This window comes from Coregonus lavaretus (genome assembly GCF_964263955.1).
Source record: "Coregonus lavaretus genome assembly, chromosome: 13".
Lineage (NCBI taxonomy): Eukaryota > Metazoa > Chordata > Actinopteri > Salmoniformes > Salmonidae > Coregonus > Coregonus lavaretus.
In genome coordinates, this window is record NC_140000.1 from 20,795,966 (window position 1) to 20,813,836 (window position 17,871).

The 17,871-nt window shown below is 45.0% G+C and overlaps 1 protein-coding gene across 1 annotated transcript; it reads left to right on the top strand.

Annotated features, from left to right (window-relative positions):
- The first annotated feature begins 17 nt into the window (after nucleotides 1–17).
- LOC311140646 (NADH dehydrogenase (ubiquinone) complex I, assembly factor 6-like) lies at nucleotides 18–14,796 on the top strand. Its single transcript, XM_084175791.1, has 9 exons — nucleotides 18–428; nucleotides 826–925; nucleotides 2,811–2,933; nucleotides 3,116–3,172; nucleotides 3,268–3,370; nucleotides 5,824–5,957; nucleotides 11,113–11,214; nucleotides 13,280–13,336; nucleotides 14,322–14,796. Exons 1-9 carry the CDS (start codon nucleotides 238–240, stop codon nucleotides 14,448–14,450), a joined length of 996 nt encoding a protein of 331 aa, XP_084031917.1. The 5' UTR covers nucleotides 18–237; the 3' UTR covers nucleotides 14,451–14,796.
- Nucleotides 14,797–17,871: the final 3,075 nt, after the last annotated feature.

Genomic DNA, 17,871 nt, shown 5'->3' on the forward strand with positions numbered 1-17,871 from the left:
TGCCTGCTGCAACGTCCACTATAAATTACACTCTGAAATGCACAGTTGTAGCTGCCGCATATTTTTCGCTAAATTAGCAAAATTACCAATAATGATCTTCCTTGAGACAAATACTTTACCTAAAACGACTGTTCTGTATTTAAAAATACAACATCAAGCGGAACACAAATGAAATAGGGAGGAATACTTTTGTTGTGACACAAGGTAAGGGTGAAAGTTGAAGGGTACGTTGTCAACATGGCATCTGGCATTAGTGCAAAGCATGGATTATTAACGACAAAATGTTCGGTGTTTCACTCACTCCAAAGAAAGATATTGCCACACGCTATTTGTATTCAACGACCTACGGAAGTGAAATGTCTACGAGCATCAACAAACTCGACTGCAGAGTCGCAGCACAACGAAAAATACTGTATCGATATTGTGAGGTAAGCGAGGCAGCTTGCTAGCTAGCTAGTTAAATATTGCTCTAAATGGTATGACTAGCAAGCATCCTTCTATGCACAAATTGCATGGGCCCTCTGTTACTGGCTATATTGTCTCTCTCTGACTGGCTACATTGTACAGCTAGTTGCAGGGTTGGGTTCAATTCCTATCAATTCAGAAAGTAAACCAAATAAATTCAAATTCCAAATGTTCCTCATTGAAATGCATTTAAGAGAATTTGAATTTCAGTGTATATATTGAATTGAAATGGAATTGACCCCAACCCTGGCTAGTTGTTTGTTTTTGTTGTATGTGTTATTGCATCCAATGTTTTCATTGTGAAGAAGTTAGTCCACCACTAGTATTGCACTTTACTTGTCCACTGCCTTGTTTCCCTAGGTCTCGGGATTATGACGGTTTTGTGTCCTCCCTGCTTCTCCCTGAGGATGCCCGGCGCTCCTCACTGGCCTTGAGGGCCTTCAATGTTGAGCTGGCTCAGGCAGGTATTCCAGCAAGTATTCATACCCCTTGACTTGTTCCACAGTTTGTGTTACAGCCTGAATTCAAAATGGATTAAAAAAAATATTAAAAAATCTCACCCATCTAAACACAATACCTCATAATGACAAAGTGAAGATATTTTTGCAAATTTATTTAAAATGAAATACAGAAATATCTAATTTACATAAGTATTCACACCCCAGATTCAATACTTTGTAGAAGCACTTTTGGCAGCGATTACAGCTGTGAGTCTTTCTGGGTAAGTCTCTAAGAGCTTTGAGCACCTGGATTGGGCATCATTTGCCTATTATTATTTTCAAAATTCTTCAAGCTCTGTCAAATTTGTTGTTGATGATTGCTAGACAACCCCTTTCAGGTCTTGCCATACATTTTCAAGCAGATTTAAGTCAAAACTGTAACTCAGCCACTCAGGAACATTCACTATCTTCTTGGTAAGCAACTCCAGTGTAGATTTGGCCTTGTGTTTTAGGTTATTGTCCTGCTGAAAGGTGAATTTGTCTTCCAGTGTCTGTTGGAGAGCAGACTGAACCAGGTTTTCCTCTAGGATTTTGCCTGTGCTTAGCTCTATTACGTTTATTTTTATCCCAAAAACGTCCCTTGCCGATGACAAGCATACCCATAACATGACGCAGCCACCACCATGCTTGAAAATAGGAAGAGTGGTACTCAGTGATGTGTTGTGTTGGATTTGCCCCAAACATAACGCTTTTTATTCAGGATCAAGTTCATTTTCTAGCCAATATTTTTGCCGTTTTACTTTAGTGCCTTATTGCAAACAGGATGCATGTTTTGGAATATGTATTCTGTACAGGCTTCCTTCTTTTCACTCTTGTCAATTAGGTTAGTATTGTGGAGTAACTACAATGTTGTTGATCCATCCTCCATTTTCTCCCATCACTGCCATTAAACTCTGTAACTGTTTTTAAATCACCATTGGCCTCATGGTGAAATCCCTGAGCGGTTTCCTTCCTCTCCGGTAACTGAGTTAGGAATGACGCCTGTATCTTTGTAGTGACTGGGTGTATTGATACGCCATCCAAAGTGTAATTAATAACTTCACCATGCTCAAAGAGATTTTCAATGTCTGCTTTTAACCGTTTTAGCCATCTACCAATAGGTGCCCTTCTTTGCGAGGCATTGGAAAACCTCCCCGGTCTTTGTGGTTGAATCTGTGTTTGAAATTCACTGCTTGATTAAGGGACCTTACAGATAATTGTATGTGTGGGGTACAGAGATGAGGTAGTCATTCAAAAATCATATTAAACACTATTATTGCACACAGAGTGAGTCCATGCAACTTATTATGTGACTTGTTTATTCCATTTTTAATCCTGAACTTATTTTGGCTTGCCTTAACAAAGTGGTTGAATGCTTATTGACTCAAGACATTTCAGTTATTTCTTATTAATTTGTAAACATTTAGAAAAACATAATTCCACTTTGACATTATGGGGTATTGTGTGTAGGCCAGTGACAAAAAAATCTCAATTTTAAATTCAAGCTGTAAAACAAAATGTGTAAAAAGTTGAGGGGTGTGAATACTTTCTGAAGGCACTGTATGAATATATATGCATATATTGGAAATGATGATACTATAATCCTCAATGGGGTGGTCATACGTCCAATACATGTCCAGTGCTAAGTGTTGATGTTCAGGCATCCTGCTATTGAAGATAATGCTGTTATGTCTAGAATAGTACATCAACCTATAGACCTAGATATAAACATGGATAACAACAGTGAGGGAATGGTCTTGTAAAGCAAGACATTTTTCGTGCAAATCTGTATGCCTAACAGTATAAACTTTATTCAATGAAGATTTAAGGAATTGAGAAAACCCTCGCTTTTTGTTTCACTCCAAGGTGAAGGACTCTGTTTCCCAGAAGACCATAGGTCTGATGCGGATGCAGTTCTGGAAGACTACAGTGGAGGAGATCTACAGGGACGACCCCCCAGTGCAGCCTGTCAGTGCAGAACTATGGAGGGTCAGTCTGGAGTAGACATCTTCTGTTTTCATTTTCATTAATAAATCTGCAGTGCTGGATTTGTAATTGCGGCTATTACAGTCTACAGTATATCGTTTAGACTTTGCATAGCATTAAACATAGCTTTTCCAATGCATTTGATATGGACTGTTTTAAACATCTTCAAATATCTCCTTTTGCAGGCGGTGAGGAAACACTACCTGACAAAGAGGTGGATGCTTAGGATAATCTCTGAGAGAGTAAGCAAATGTTGCATTTTAGGTCATGGATTTGTGTGGGTTCAATTCTAGTTATGTTTCATTTATTTGATGTATGTCTCTACTGTTGCCAACAGGAGAAAGACATGGAAGACAGAGCTTATAGAAACCTCCAGGAGCTGGAGGCATATTCAGAGAATACCCAGGCCTCACTACTGTACCTTCTTTTGGAGAGTTTAGGTGAGCAGGTGTGTGTGCTTGCGTTTGTGCTTGACTCCACTGACTGAACGGAGTGGACAGCATGTGCATTGTTCTGTTCCAGAGGGGGAAGAAACATCTAATTGATATTCACAATGAACTTCCCAGTGTTCAAGTACCTCTTAGAAATGCTGAGAATCGTGCTCGCCAATGCAGCACATTGACTAAAATGAGAAAGATGAGAATTGCAGCCACCTAATGGAATATTGCTTGGGAACTTTAATTGTGACTTGTCTAAGATACCATGTACGCCTGTCGTTACAGAGCGCTCCAAGCCTAATTGCACATTGAAAATGTCATCAGAATGAGTCAATAAAGCCACTGATCTCCTGTAGATTTTTGTTGAAAGGCTGGACAACAGAAATTACCCATCATTTCCACTCTACATTAAGTGAATTCTCAATAGATTCCATAGAGCCAAAGAAATGGATGACTATGACTGCTCCTTCCCTATTTGGAAAAACTTGACAGGAACAGTCACATTATACTGTGTATGTACAGTGCATTCTGAAAGTTTTCAGACCCCTTGACTTTTTCCACATTTTGTTACGTTACAGCCTTATTTTAAAATTGATTAAATAAATGTTTTCCTCATCAATCTACACACAATACCCCATAATGACAAAGCGAAAACAGGTTTTTAGACATTTTTGCACATTTATTAAAAACAGAAATACCTTATTTACATAAGTATTCAGACCCTTTGCTATGAGACTCAAAATTGAGCTCAGGTGCATCCTGTTTCCATTGATCATCCGTGGGATGTTTCTACAACTTGATTGGAGTACACCTGTGGTAAATTCAATTGATTGGACATGATTTGGAAAGGCACACATCTGTCTATATAAGGTCCCACAGTTGACAGTTTAAGTCAGAGCAAAAACCAAGCCATGAGGTCGAAGGAACTGTCCGTAGAGCTCCGAGACAGGATTGTGACGAGGCACAGATCTAGGGAATGGTACCAAACATTTTCTGCAGCATTGAAGGTCCTCAATAACACAGTGGCCTCCATCATTCTTAAATGAAAGAAGTTTGGAACCACCAAGACTCTTTCTAGAGCTGGCCGCCCGGCCAAACTGAGCAAACGGGGGAGAAGGGCCTTGGTCAGGGAGGTGGTCACTCTGACATAGCTCCAGAGTTCCTCTGTGGAGATGGGAGAACCTTCCAGAAGGACAACCATCTCTGCAGCACTCCACCAATCAGGCCTTTATGGTAGAGTGGCCAGATGGAAGACACTCCTGAGTAAGGCACATGACAGCATGCTTGGACTTTGCCAAAAGGCACCTAAAGGACTCTCAGACCATGATAAACAAGATTCTCTGGTCTGATGAAATCAAGATTGAAATCTGGAGGAAACCAGGCACCATCCCTATGGTGAGGCATGGTGGTGGCAGCATCATGCTGTGGGGGATGTTTTTCAGCAGCAGGGACTGGGAGACTAGTCAGGATCGAGGCAAAGATGAACGGAGCAAAGTACAGAGAGATCCTTGATGAAAACCTGCTCCAGAGCGCTCAGGACCTCAGACTGGGGCGAAGGTTCACCTTCCAACAGGACAACAATCCTAAGCACACAGCCAAGACAACGCAGGAGTGGCTTCGGGACAAGTCTCCAAATGTCCTTGTGGCCCAGCCAGAGGCCGGACTTGAACCGATCGAACATCTCTGGAGAGACCGGAAAATAGCTGTGCAGCGATGCTCCCCATCCAACCTGACAGAGCTTGAGAGGATCTGCAGAGAAGAATGGGAGAAACTCCCCAAATACAGGTGTGCCAAGCTTGTAGTGTCATACCCAAGAAGACTCGAGGCTGTAATCGTGCCAAAGGTGCTTCAACAAAGTACTGAGTAAAGGGTCTGAATACTTCTGAATACGTTCCGAATGCACTGTATACAAAATAATGATTATTCGAACATGTTTGTTTTATGACTTGAGAGGGAGACTTAGAAGCAGGTCAAGCTGTATTCACTTGAGCGATTAAGTGGCATCATTTCTGCATCTCAAATACTTGCGTTTTTGTGAATCATACGCATCTTCTCTTGTGGAATGTCATTTATTTGCCCCCCTCTGCGAAGGAACCTGTCACACTTGTTCCAGTCTAATTGACTAGAAGAGACATCTGACTCAAAGCCTCAACCTATTTCAAGTACAGTGCACTCGGCATGAAAGCATTTCCCAGTTATTAATATCAAAGCGTGTGCGCTTCATTGTTGAGATAAATTATGTATACAAGAGAACAGTGTCTGTTTTAGCATGGCCCTAGTCAATCAAAAACAGTAACTAGGTTTCTGGGGTAAACTAGAAGACAAATTATTCTTGTACCTAGACAAAGCATATTTAATTCAATAGAGTTTATTTATTTGTTTTAAAAGTGGTGCAATGTTTTAACTTTAGTTATTTTCTGCCTTCCCTGATTCCTTTTGTGTGTGTTTTTGTCCAGGTGTGAAAGATGTCCATGCTGATCATGCTGCCAGCCACATTGGTAAGGCCCAGGGGATCGTGACGTGCCTAAGAGCCACACCCTACAACAGCAGCAGACGCAAAGTCTACCTACCTATGGACATCTGCATGCTGGTGAGTGACCATATCTGCAGCAGAGGTATCAAAATTATGACTTTCCTGCTGGTGACGTTTTGTACAGATGGATGCCATACTGCAATTCCAGATACACACACACACCCAGGCCTTTATGTCAGAGAATATTCCTGCTAGACTGGTTTGGCATTATCCACACAGTGAGTGAGTGTGTCACTACTCCAAATGGAGTATGCCAGAGGCACAGTTATAATGAAACCCCATGACAAATGCACTGGCTGCAGTTACAAGGCAAATTCACAGACTTTGTCTGAGCCATCTGTCACCAAGGCCTCCGAGCCACAGCTGGAGTGACGGGACTGTGTGCAGCTGGTTTATGATGTGACATCAGATGTTTTTACCCCTACTAGTACAGTGTGTGTGACATTAGTGACCTCATCAGGTTTATGGAGGCCTCCAGTTCATTTGCCTATTACTAATGTTTTGGCAGCTGGGGGCGCTGTTGTAACATCATAAAGGTCTAGTCATGAGCTCAACTGAAGCCCCCTAGAGTTTCCCCCTACAGTCCATCTATGATTTTTCCCCCTACCTCCATCAACGTTAAAGCTTGCTAAAGCCTGGAGGGTTTTCTCCACTTCCTGTGTCATTAAGGGACAGTGAGTGCTTTGCAATTTTCCAATTATTTTCATCCGGTCATAAGTTCATTGCTCTGGTCGGAAGGACGGAAGGGACTGTTGGTGTCTGGGGATTTAACTACCGCAGCCTCTGTCCGTGGGGATGTTACATTTATACAGGCTTTGGCATTGGAACCTCTGTATGTTCCTGTTTTGTTGTTGTTGTTGCTCCCATTGCTTGACAATAGCTTCTAGCCTAGCTAATAACTTGCAATACCAAGCTTCATTGCATTCAAATAGTATTGAAGTTACCTGACTTGATTGTTTAGTTTGTCAAGCTAACATGTGTAGCAGGATGTCTACAGACACCGACCGCCTTGTGCTTTTGGGCAATACAAATCTCCTTGTCATCATATTATGTTTAAACTATATCAAACTAAACTCCTTAATTGGCCCAGCGTCGTCCAGGGTAGGGGAGGGAATGGCCGGCAGGGATGTAGCTCAGTTGATAGAGCATGGCGTTTGCAACGCCAGGGTTGTGGGTTCGTTTCCCACAGGGGGCCAGTATAAAAAAATATGTATTCACTAACTGTAAGTCGCTCTGGATAAGAGCGTCTGCTAAATGACTAAAATGTAAATGTTAATGTGCTTCTTCTTGAGCCACTCCTTTGTTGCCTTGGCCGTGTGTTTTGGGTCATTGTCATGCTGGAATACCCATCCACGACCCATTTTCAATGCCCTGGCTGAGGGAAGGAGGTTCTCACCCAAGATTTGACGGTACATGGCCCCGTCCATCGTCCCTTTGATGCGGTGAAGTTGTCCTGCCCCTTAGCAGAGAAACACCCACAAAGCATAATGTTTCCACCTCCATGTTTGATGGTGGGGATGGTGTTCTTGGGGTCATAGGCAGCATTCCTCCTCCTCCAAACACGGCGAGTTGAGTTGATGCCAAAGACCTCGATTTTGGTCTCATCTGACCACAACACTTTCACCCAGTTCTCCTCTGAATCATTCAGATGTTCAATGGCAAACTTCAGACGGCCCTGTATATGTGCTTTCTTGAGCAGGGGGACCTCAGTCCTTCACGGCGTATCAAATCAAATCAAATCAAATCAAATTTTATTGGTCACATGCGCCGAATACAACAGGTGCAGACATTACAGTGAAATGCTTACTTACAGCCCTTAACCAACAGTGCATTTATTTTAAACAAAAAAGTAAGAATAAAACAACAACAAAAAAGTGTTGAGAAAAAAAAAGAGCAGAAGTAAAAAATAAAGTGACAGTAGGGAGGCTATATATACACAATAGAATAAAGTGACAGTAGGGAGGCTATATATACAGGGGGGTACCGTTGCATAGTCAATGTGCGGGGGCACCGGCTAGTTGAGGTAATATGTACATGTGGGTAGAGTTAAAGTGACTATGCATAAATACTTAACAGAGTAGCAGCAGCGTAAAAAGGATGGGGTGGGGGGGCAGTGCAAATAGTCCGGGTAGCCATGATTAGCTGTTCAGGAGTCTTATGGCTTGGGGGTAGAAGCTGTTGAGAAGTCTTTTGGACCTAGACTTGGCACTCCGGTACCGCTTGCCGTGCGGTAGCAGAGAGAACAGTCTATGACTAGGGTGACTGGAGTCTTTGACAATTTTGAGGGCCTTCCTCTGACACCGCCTGGTATAGAGGTCCTGGATGGCAGGGAGCTTTGCCCCAGTGATGTACTGGGCCGTACGCACTACCCTCTGTAGTGCCTTGCGGTCAGAGGCCAAGCAGTTGCCATACCAGGCGGTGATGCAACCAGTCAGGATGCTCTCAATGGTGCAGCTGTAGAATTTTTTGAGGATCTGAGGACCCATGCCAAATCTTTTTAGTCTCCTGAGGGGGAATAGGCTTTGTCGTGCCCTCTTCACGACTGTCTTGGTGTGTTTGGACCATGATAGTTCGTTGGTGATGTGGACACCAAGGAACTTGAAGCTCTCAACCTGTTCCACTACAGCCCCGTCGATGAGAATGGGGGCGTGCTCAGTCCTCTTTTTTTTCCTGTAGTCCACAATCATCTCCTTTGTCTTGGTCACGTTGAGGGAGAGGTTGTTGTCCTGGCACCACACGGCCAGATCTCTGACCTCCTCCCTATAGGCTGTCTCATCGTTGTCGGTGATCAGGCCTACCACTGTTGTGTCGTCGGCAAACTTAATGATGGTGTTGGAGTCGTGCCTGGCCATGCAGTCATGGGTGAACAGAGAGTACAGGAGGGGACTGAGCACGCACCCCTGAGGGGCCCCCGTGTTGAGGATCAGTGTGGCAGATGTGTTGTTACCTACCCTTACCACCTGGGGGCGGCCCGTCAGGAAGTCCAGGATCCAGTTGCAGAGGGAGGTGTTTAGTCCCAGGATCCTTAGCTTAGTGATGAGCTTTGAGGGCACTATGGTGTTGAATGCTGAGCTGTAGTCAATGAATAGCATTCTCACGTAGGTGTTCCTCTTGTCCAGGTGGGAAAGGGCAGTGTGGAGTGCGATAGAGATTGCATCATCTGTGGATCTGTTGGGGCGGTATGCAAATTGGAGTGGGTCTAGGGTTTCTGGGATTATGCTGTTGATGTGAGCCATGACCAGTCTTTCAAAGCACTTCATGGCTACAGACGTCAGTGCCACGGGTCGGTAGTCATTTAGGCAGGTTATCTTAGAGTTCTTGGGCACGGGGACTATGGTGGTCTGCTTGAAACATGTTGGTATTACAGACTCAGTCAGGGACATGTTGAAAATGTCAGTGAAGACACTTGCCAGTTGGTCAGCACATGCTCGGAGTACACGTCCTGGTAATCCGTCTGGCCCTGCGGCCTTGTGAATGTTGACCTGCTTAAAAGTCTTACTCACATCGGCTACGGAGAGCGTGATCACATAGTCGTCCGGAACAGCTGGTGCTCTCATGCATGCTTCAGTGTTGCTTGCCTCGAAGCGAGCATAGAAGTGGTTTAGCTCGTCTGGTAGGCTTGTGTCACTGGGCAGCTCGCGGCTGTGCTTCCCTTTGTAGTCTGTAATAGTTTTCAAGCCCTGCCACATCCGACGAGCGTCAGAGCCAGTGTAGTATGATTCAATCTTAGACCTGTATTGACTCTTTGCCTGTTTGATGGTTCGTCGGAGGTCATAGCGGGATTTCTTATAAGCGTCCGGGTTAGAGTCCCGTTCCTTGAAAGCGGCAGCTCTACCCTTTAGCTCAGTGCGGATGTTTCCTGTAATCCATGGCTTCTGGTTGGGGTATGTACGTACGGTCACTGTGGGGACGACATCATCGATGCACTTATTGATGAAGCCAGTGACTGATGTGGTGTACTCCTCAATGCTGTCTGAAGAATCCCTGAACATGTTCCAGTCTGTGCTAGCAAAACAGTCCTGTAGCTTAGCATCTGCGTCATCTGACCACTTTTTTATTAGCCGAGTCACTGGTGCTTCCTGCTTCAGTTTTTGCTTATAAGCAGGAATCAGGAGGATAGAGTTATGGTCAGATTTGCCAAATGGAGGGCGAGGGAGAGCTTTGTATGCGTCTCTGTGTGTGGAGTAAAGGTGGTCTAGAGTTTTTTCCCCTCTGGTTGCACATTTAACATGCTGGTAGAAATGAGGTAGAACGGATTTAAGTTTCCCTGCATTAAAGTCCCCTGCTACTAGGAGCGCTGCATCTGGATGAGCGTAGTGTGTTACCAATTGTTTTCTTGGTGACTATGGTCCCAGCTGCCTTGAGATCATTGACAAGATCCTCCTGTGTAGTTCTGGGCTGATTCCTCACCGTTCTCATGATCATTGCAACTCCACGAGGTGAGATCTTGCATGGAGCCCCAGGCCAAGGGAGATTGACAGTTATTTTGTGTTTCTTCCATTTGCGAATAATCGCACCAACTGTTGGCACCTTCTCACCAAGCTGCTTGGCGATGGTCTTGTAGCCCATTCCAGCCTTGTGTAGGTCTACAATCTTGTCCCTGACATCCTTGGAGAGCTCTTTGGTCTTGGCCATGGTGGAGAGTTTGGAATCTGATTGATTGATTGCTTCTGTGGACATGTGTCTTTTTATACAGGTAACAAGCTGAGATTAGGAGCACTCCCTTTAAGAGTGTGCTCCTAATCTCAGCTCGTTACCTGTATAAAAGACACCTGGGAGCCAGAAATCTTTCTGATTGAGAGGGGGTCAAATACTTATTTCCCTCATTAAAATGCTAATCAATTGATAACATTTTTGACATGTGTTTTTCTGGATTTTTTTGTTGTTATTCTGTCTCTCACTGTTCAAATAAACCTACCATTAAAATTATAGACTGATCATTTCTTTGTCAGTGGACAAACGTACAAAATCTGCAGGGAATCAAATACTTTTTTCCCTCACTGTACATGTCGTGAATAATGGAGATAATTATCGAGAGCTTCAGTTTATTCACCCCATTAGAGGCCATATGCTCTCACCATGAACAATTGGTTTGCTCGGCTAGATTAGTGGTTTGAAGGAACAAATCTCTCCTGTGTGAATAAGTGGTGTGAACAAAGGTGTGTGTGTGTGTGTGTGTGTGTCTGTGTGTGTGTGTGTGTGTCACCACTAGCACAGAGCCTCCCAGGAGGACTTCATCCGAGGGAGCCGGGAACAGAATGTGAGAGACGTGGTGTATGACATTGCCAGCCAAGCCCACGTACACCTACAACACGTACGTACCCTCATGAAATTAGGACAGCCCAGTGTTCCTCCAAAGTTATTTGGTGGGCTGTTCTTGCCATGCAGATTTACTGCTTGCTTGAAAAACCAAGTCTTCAATAAGATTTGATTCAATTACATCTTTCATCAGTCCTGGTAAAAGAAAATCGAGGGCTCTGATAGTGTGTTCTCATGTGGGATCAGTCGTTTTTGCTAATGGCTACTACAATGCGTTTTTTACCTGTACGACACTGACATAATCAATTAACGTTGATGAATATATAACTGTTTTATTGTGAGCTTCAAGTTTGTATACAAAGGGGATTGAAAAGAAGCTGAAGTAGTCAGAAATTGATTAACTAGTAGTAACTGATGTTTATATGCGTCATTGATTTTGCATGTCTACAGACCTCTCTCCAAGTGTTATAAAACAGATTACACACTGCTCAAAAAAATAAAGGGAACACTTAAACAACACAATGTAACTCCAAGTCAATCACACTTCTGTGAAATCAAACTGTCCACTTAGGAAGCAACACTGATTGACAATACATTTCACATGCTGTTATGCAAATGGCATAGACAACAGGTGGAAATTATAGGCAACTAGCAAGACACCCCCCAATAAAGGACTGGTTTTGCAGGTGGTGACCACAGACCACTTCTCAGTTCCTATGCTTCCTGGCTGATGTTTTGGTCACTTTTGAATGCTGGCGGTGCTTTCACTCTAGTGGTAGCATGAGACGGAGTCTACAACCCACACAAGTGGCTCAGGTAGTGCAGCTCATCCAGGATGGCACATCAATGCGAGCTGTGGCAAGAAGGTTTGCTGTGTCTGTCAGCGTAGTGTCCAGAGCATGGAGGCGCTACCAGGAGACAGGCCAGTACATCAGGAGACGTGGAGGAGGCCGTAGGAGGGCAACAACCCAGCAGCAGGACCGCTACCTCCGCCTTTGTGCAAGGAGGAGCAGGAGGTGCACTGCCAGAGCCCTGCAAAATGACCTCCAGCAGGCCACAAATGTGCATGTGTCTGCTCAAACGGTCAGAAACAGACTCCATGAGGGTGGTATGAGGGCCCGACGTCCACAGGTGGGGGTTGTGCTTACAGCCCAACACCATGCAAGACGTTTGGCATTTGCCAGAGAACACCAAGATTGGCAAATTCGCCACTGGCGCCCTGTGCTCTTCACAGATGAAAGCAGGTTCACACTGAGCACATGTGACAGACGTGACAGAGTCTGGAGACGCCGTGGAGAACGTTCTGCTGCCTGCAACATCCTCCAGCATGACCGGTTTGGCGGTGGGTCAGTCATGGTGTGGGGTGGCATTTCTTTGGGGGGCCGCACAGCCCTCCATGTGCTCGCCAGAGGTAGCCTGACTGCCATTAGGTACCGAGATGAGATCCTCAGACCCCTTGTGAAACCATATGCTGGTGTGGTTGGCCCTGGGTTCCTCCTAATGCAAGACAATGCTAGACCTCATGTGGCTGGAGTGTGTCAGCAGTTCCTGCTAGAGGAAGGCATTGATGCTATGGACTGGCCCGCCCGTTCCCCAGACCTGAATTCAATTGAGCACATCTGGGACATCATTTCTCGCTCCATCCACCAATGCCACGTTGCACCACAGACTGTCCTGGAGTTGGCGGATGCTTTAGTCCAGGTCTGGGAGGAGATCCCTCAGGAGACCATCCGCCACCTCATCAGGAGCATGCCCAGGCATTGTAGGGAGGTCATTCAGGCACATGGAGGCCACACACACTACTGAGCCTCATTTTGACTTGTTTTAAGGACATTACATCAAAGTTGGATCAGCCTGTAGTGTGGTTTTCCACTTTAATTTTGAGGGTGACTCCAAATCCAGACCTCCATGGGTTGATACATTTGATTTCCATTGATAATTTTTGTGTGATTTTGTTGTCAGCACATTCAACTATGTAAAGAAAAAAGTATTTAATAAGATTATTTCATTCATTCAGATCTAGGATGTGTTATTTTAGTGTTCCCTTTATTTTTTTGAGCAGTGTAGATTTATTAGCCTGTGTTAGTCATTTTACTCAGTTTTAACCTTTGTCTCCACAGGCCAGATCATTCAGCAAGAACATACCAGCTTCCGCCTTCCCTGCCTTCCTCCAAACGGTGGGTTGTTGTTGTTTTTACAAGAATCATTAGCATGTATTGGGTTAGGTTGTGGTCACTGACTGAGGTAACATCATGAAAAGGGTCAAATTTACTGAAACGTTGACCAGACAAGACGCATTAACTGAACTATGGGGCTTCTTTAGTCCTGGCACCAGGGAAGAGACCATGTGTTAGTTTCATTTCAAGTTCTCTTATCATTCCTTTTTTAATTAATCCTCCAATCATGTTCATCTTAACCTAGGTAAGGAGGAGCAGCATCTGTTGAATGGTCCTTTCTCCTCGTCAACCATCTCCAAATATCCTCACGTCTCTCTGTCTAACCTATCCCTCCCTCCCATCACAGTACGCTCTCCATCAGGAGGCCAGACAGACCTTTTAATGCTCCAATTTAATCGCACCATACAGACCACCAAGGGACTGCGTTATGGGCTCTTACCATGGGCACTATCAAAAGCAGTCTGATTCCCACAGAGAAGGGGTGTGAAAGAGAGCAATAAAGGAAGGGCAGAACATATTAACCAGAGCCTTGAGAATGAGGCCAAGGTGAAGAATTCGAGGTAGACAAATGCCCCGCGTCGTGTGTTATGTTTTGAAGGGTGGATGGTCACGATGCTTGAGTGCTCCAACCAGCAGGGGCATGATGGTAATCAGAGAAAGAGAGAGCATTAATCCACTCAGTTATGTGTTCCTCTTCTATCCTCTCCATCCAGGATAATTTCCACAAATATAATGTTCTATTGCTGCCGGTGCTATAACTATGTTCCTCTGTTCTGACGCTTAAAAGGCTCTTTCCTCTCAGCTGTTGAATCATATGTTTTACGCCTGGCTGGCTTTGTGCATCTAGGACAAAGAGAAAGCAAAGAGAAAGCACTTGAGATGACGCTCACGCTTGCTACCACATGTAGAGAATAAGGTCTGACACACACACACAGGTGTGTTGATGCTGTGGATGCTGTTTCCCTCTCTCTGGCTGCTGTTGTAGGTGGTGCTGGAGGACTACCTTCAAAAGGTGCGGCAGGTAGACTTTGATGTGTTCCATCCCAGCCTACAGAAAAGAAACCCACTGATCCCCATCCAGCTTTATATCCGCTCCTGGAAGAAGACCTATTGACCTACATGGTGGGACATTATCTTTAGCCCTATCGTAATTTATACCAGGTTTCAACATCCGATTTCAGAAAGTCCCACTCTTATGTTGGTTTCTAAGTAGACCAATCTACAACAGTGGATTTCAAGAGACTCATCCATCTATGACATCAGCACTCCCCAGAAAAGGATTCTGATCTAAAACATGCCTCTGCCATCTAAACCAGTTAATCTGTGTTATTCCCTGTTGAAGACTAGACAGTTGAGGACCACAGACAGAGATTATTGTAAAGCAATAACTACAGTACTGGAGACTGAACTGAAGCACTGATATCTTGAATATTTTCAGTAATAAATTGTATAGCTATGTTGATGGTCTATAAGTGTTTTCTCTCCTTTAAAGCTCTTAAATAAGGATTTCACAACCATAATAACAGTACTGTATGTCATTGTGAATTACGATGACATTTAAGAAAATGTAGAGCTTTTTACTTTACTTAAGTGTAATTATCACTGTCATATTTGCGTAAAAGGCTGTGGACATTCACAACATAGCTTTTTACCAGCACAAAATGATATGGTACTGTTGCTCCTGACAACCGTTTACGGCCAAAGTAGGATGCAAGCGTATAATTAGCATATTGCTTAGTTTACCAGCAAATATCCGCCTCCATAGTTGATTGTTTTGATCTGGACCAGATGCCAGGTTGTGGAGTTGAAAAGAAAAGGTCAATTTTGAACTGTTTATGTACTTTTAGGTTTTATTCTTCAAAACCAGGACTCTATAAGGCTTCACCTTAAAGATTGTCACAAAGAGGGCCAGGTCATTCACCCAGGGTGGTTTTATTATTTATTTTAAAACATATTGTATTTTATTTATTATAAATTATGTATTTTCCTCTGTTGTGAATCATTACTGTCAGTGTGTTCCAGACCCTGATAATTACCTCTTCAGACTAGGCTTCCCTTGCCCTGCCGCCCTTAACAGAAGGGAAATTCCTCCCATCCCACTTTCTCTGCCTGTTCCAGTGATTCATTGGGTTCTATATTGTTCCCAAGCCACCCTCTGTGCTACCTCTGTCCCCTTACGGCTGTTTCTCAATCATGCGAATCCCTGTGGCCATTCGTTAGATCAATGTTTCATCCTACCATGGCAATCTTGATGCAGTCAATAGACTACTGATAAAATGAAGTTGATATCATTCACTTGAAGCAATCCAATGATGTCCTGTAAATTATGTGCCATGTTTTGATGAGTAGTGCCTTATTCTCCTAAAGGGAGAGACAGTGAGCGGGAGGAAGAGGCTAGAAGAGAGACATCCAGGATCACATGATATTTGATAGGTCGGTTTATACCTTAACCCAAGATGAGAGCATTGTCAATATTGGTCTCTTTCGTCGCCAAGCCTGTGATGGCCAAAATAAAATAAAAACGATTAGTTACCGGAGTGTAACTCCAGTTCTATGAGTGGAGCGGAGCCCCATAGGGGAGCTCTGCTCCTATTGGTTTACCCACTGCCCTAAGGCAGCATCAGCCTGAGACAAAATGATGCACACACCTGCAGCCAATAGGAGTACAGGTGTCCCTATAAGAGGGGATGCCTCCCCTCAATCAGCCTCCCAAGATATTTATCTTCAGCGAGACTAGAGGGTCGGCAGGGCCTTAAGTCCTATGGGGCTCCCCTCCACTCATAGAACTGGAGTTACACTCCAGTAACTAATCGTTCTATATCGTGGAGCTCCGCCCCATAGGGGAGCTCTGCTCCTATTGGTTTAAGGCGGAGCGTAGCGCTCCAAAATGTACTCCCTGCCGAGCCCAACACTTCGCATCAAAATGAAAAGGTAAGGCCTAGCAATGGCTGCAACCAATTCCCTCAGTACTGCAACCACTGTAACCATACAAGTGTCACAATATACTGCATCATCGGTTAAAAACCCGCCCCACCTAGTCCAATGGCAACACCAATGACTAGTGGGCAGATCACCAGAATTTCACACCTTCGGGGGTCCGAAATTCGAGCCCTCATCATTACAGTGTCTAGCTGTATCCCCAGGTAGACAATCTGATGACTGGGCCGGGGCGCGCTCTTTTTCCAATTCACAGCGAACCCCAGACGTGTGAGATGAATCACTGTCTGTGTCGTGTGAGTGATCGCCAGCTCTGCTGACGGGGCAAGAACCAGTAGGTCGTCTAGGTAGGCTAGTAGCCGTATTCCCTGACGACGCAACGGTTCCAATGCCGCCTCCACACACTTGGAAAACGTGCGAGGTGCCAGGGCGTACCCAAATGGCATCCTCGTGTATTCGTACACCACCCCTTGAAAGGCGAATCGCAGAAACTTCCTGTGACGCGGCTGTACCGGCACATGAAAGTACGCGTCCTTTAGGTCTATGCTCGTACAAAAGTCTCCTTTCTGGACACATTCCAGCAGACGTTTTGTCGTTAGCATTCGAAAGGGCCGTTTGGTTACGCTCTCGTTGAGAATGCGTAAATCCAATATAAGCCTCATTCCCCCTGTCTGTTTGGGCACCAGGAAGTAGGGCGAATATAGCCCTTTGTTCCTTTGCTCCTGGGGAACTACTGTGACCGCCTTCTTCACCAAAAGTTCCATATTCTCTGAAACCAGAGCGGGCACTTTTTCGGGCGTTTTCATCACCGTCTCCACCACTCCCCTGAATGGGGGTGGGGTCCGATGGAATTGGAGGGCATAACCCTTCTGCAACGTCTGTTCTAGCCAGCGTGAGAGGGTGCAGCTTCGCTGCCACTGCCAGCAATGCAGAGAAAGCGGGCGAGCGCGAAGCTGTGGTACATTCAGTAGGAAGGACCTGTATTCCTCTATGGCCCTTGCCGCCGCTGTTCTCCAACACTGAGGTGGTGGAACAGCCCAAGGCGGGCCTCCCATGAAAGGGAGAGGAAACATTAGTGCGCTCTGAGAGAGAAGGAGGGGCAGAGACGTCAGTTAAACCCGTAACCGTCGTATTCCTGCCCTCCGTGAACGCAGCGCGGGTCTGAATTGCACTGACCGAGGCCACAGCCTGCGACAGGGCACCATCCCCAGCAAGCGATTGCGTCATCATCCCAGATGACTGCAATTCGCTATTAGAGCCCCTCACTACAATACTCCTAGGAGTCTGTAATATGAGGTCTCTATGAGGTAACACAAGGCGGCGCCTTGATACCTTCTTAAACTTCACCTTCTGTGTGTGTTCAACTCTGCACCTCTGGTGGGTTGAGCCACACTCAGCGTGGTGAGCATCAGCGCGTTCTGTGAGAAGCAGGAGCGCCGATACATTGGTTATACCCGTAACCATAGTAATCAGGCCCTCCGTGAACGCAGCATGGGTCTGAATCGCATTAACAGAGACCTTAGTCTGCGATAATGCGCCATCCCCAAACAGCGGTTGCGTCATCCTGTCTCCTGACTGAGACTGCAACCTGCTATGAG

Bases quoted from the DNA above. Each gene is read 5' to 3' on its own strand.
- LOC311140646 (XM_084175791.1), top strand. From the start codon at position 238: ATGGCATCTGGCATTAGTGCAAAGCATGGATTATTAACGACAAAATGT. The intron at 3,371-5,823 runs GTGAGCAGGTGT...GTTTTTGTCCAG, and splicing joins CCTTCTTTTGGAGAGTTTAG to GTGTGAAAGATGTCCATGCT. The intron at 11,215-13,279 runs GTACGTACCCTC...TTGTCTCCACAG, and splicing joins CCCACGTACACCTACAACAC to GCCAGATCATTCAGCAAGAA.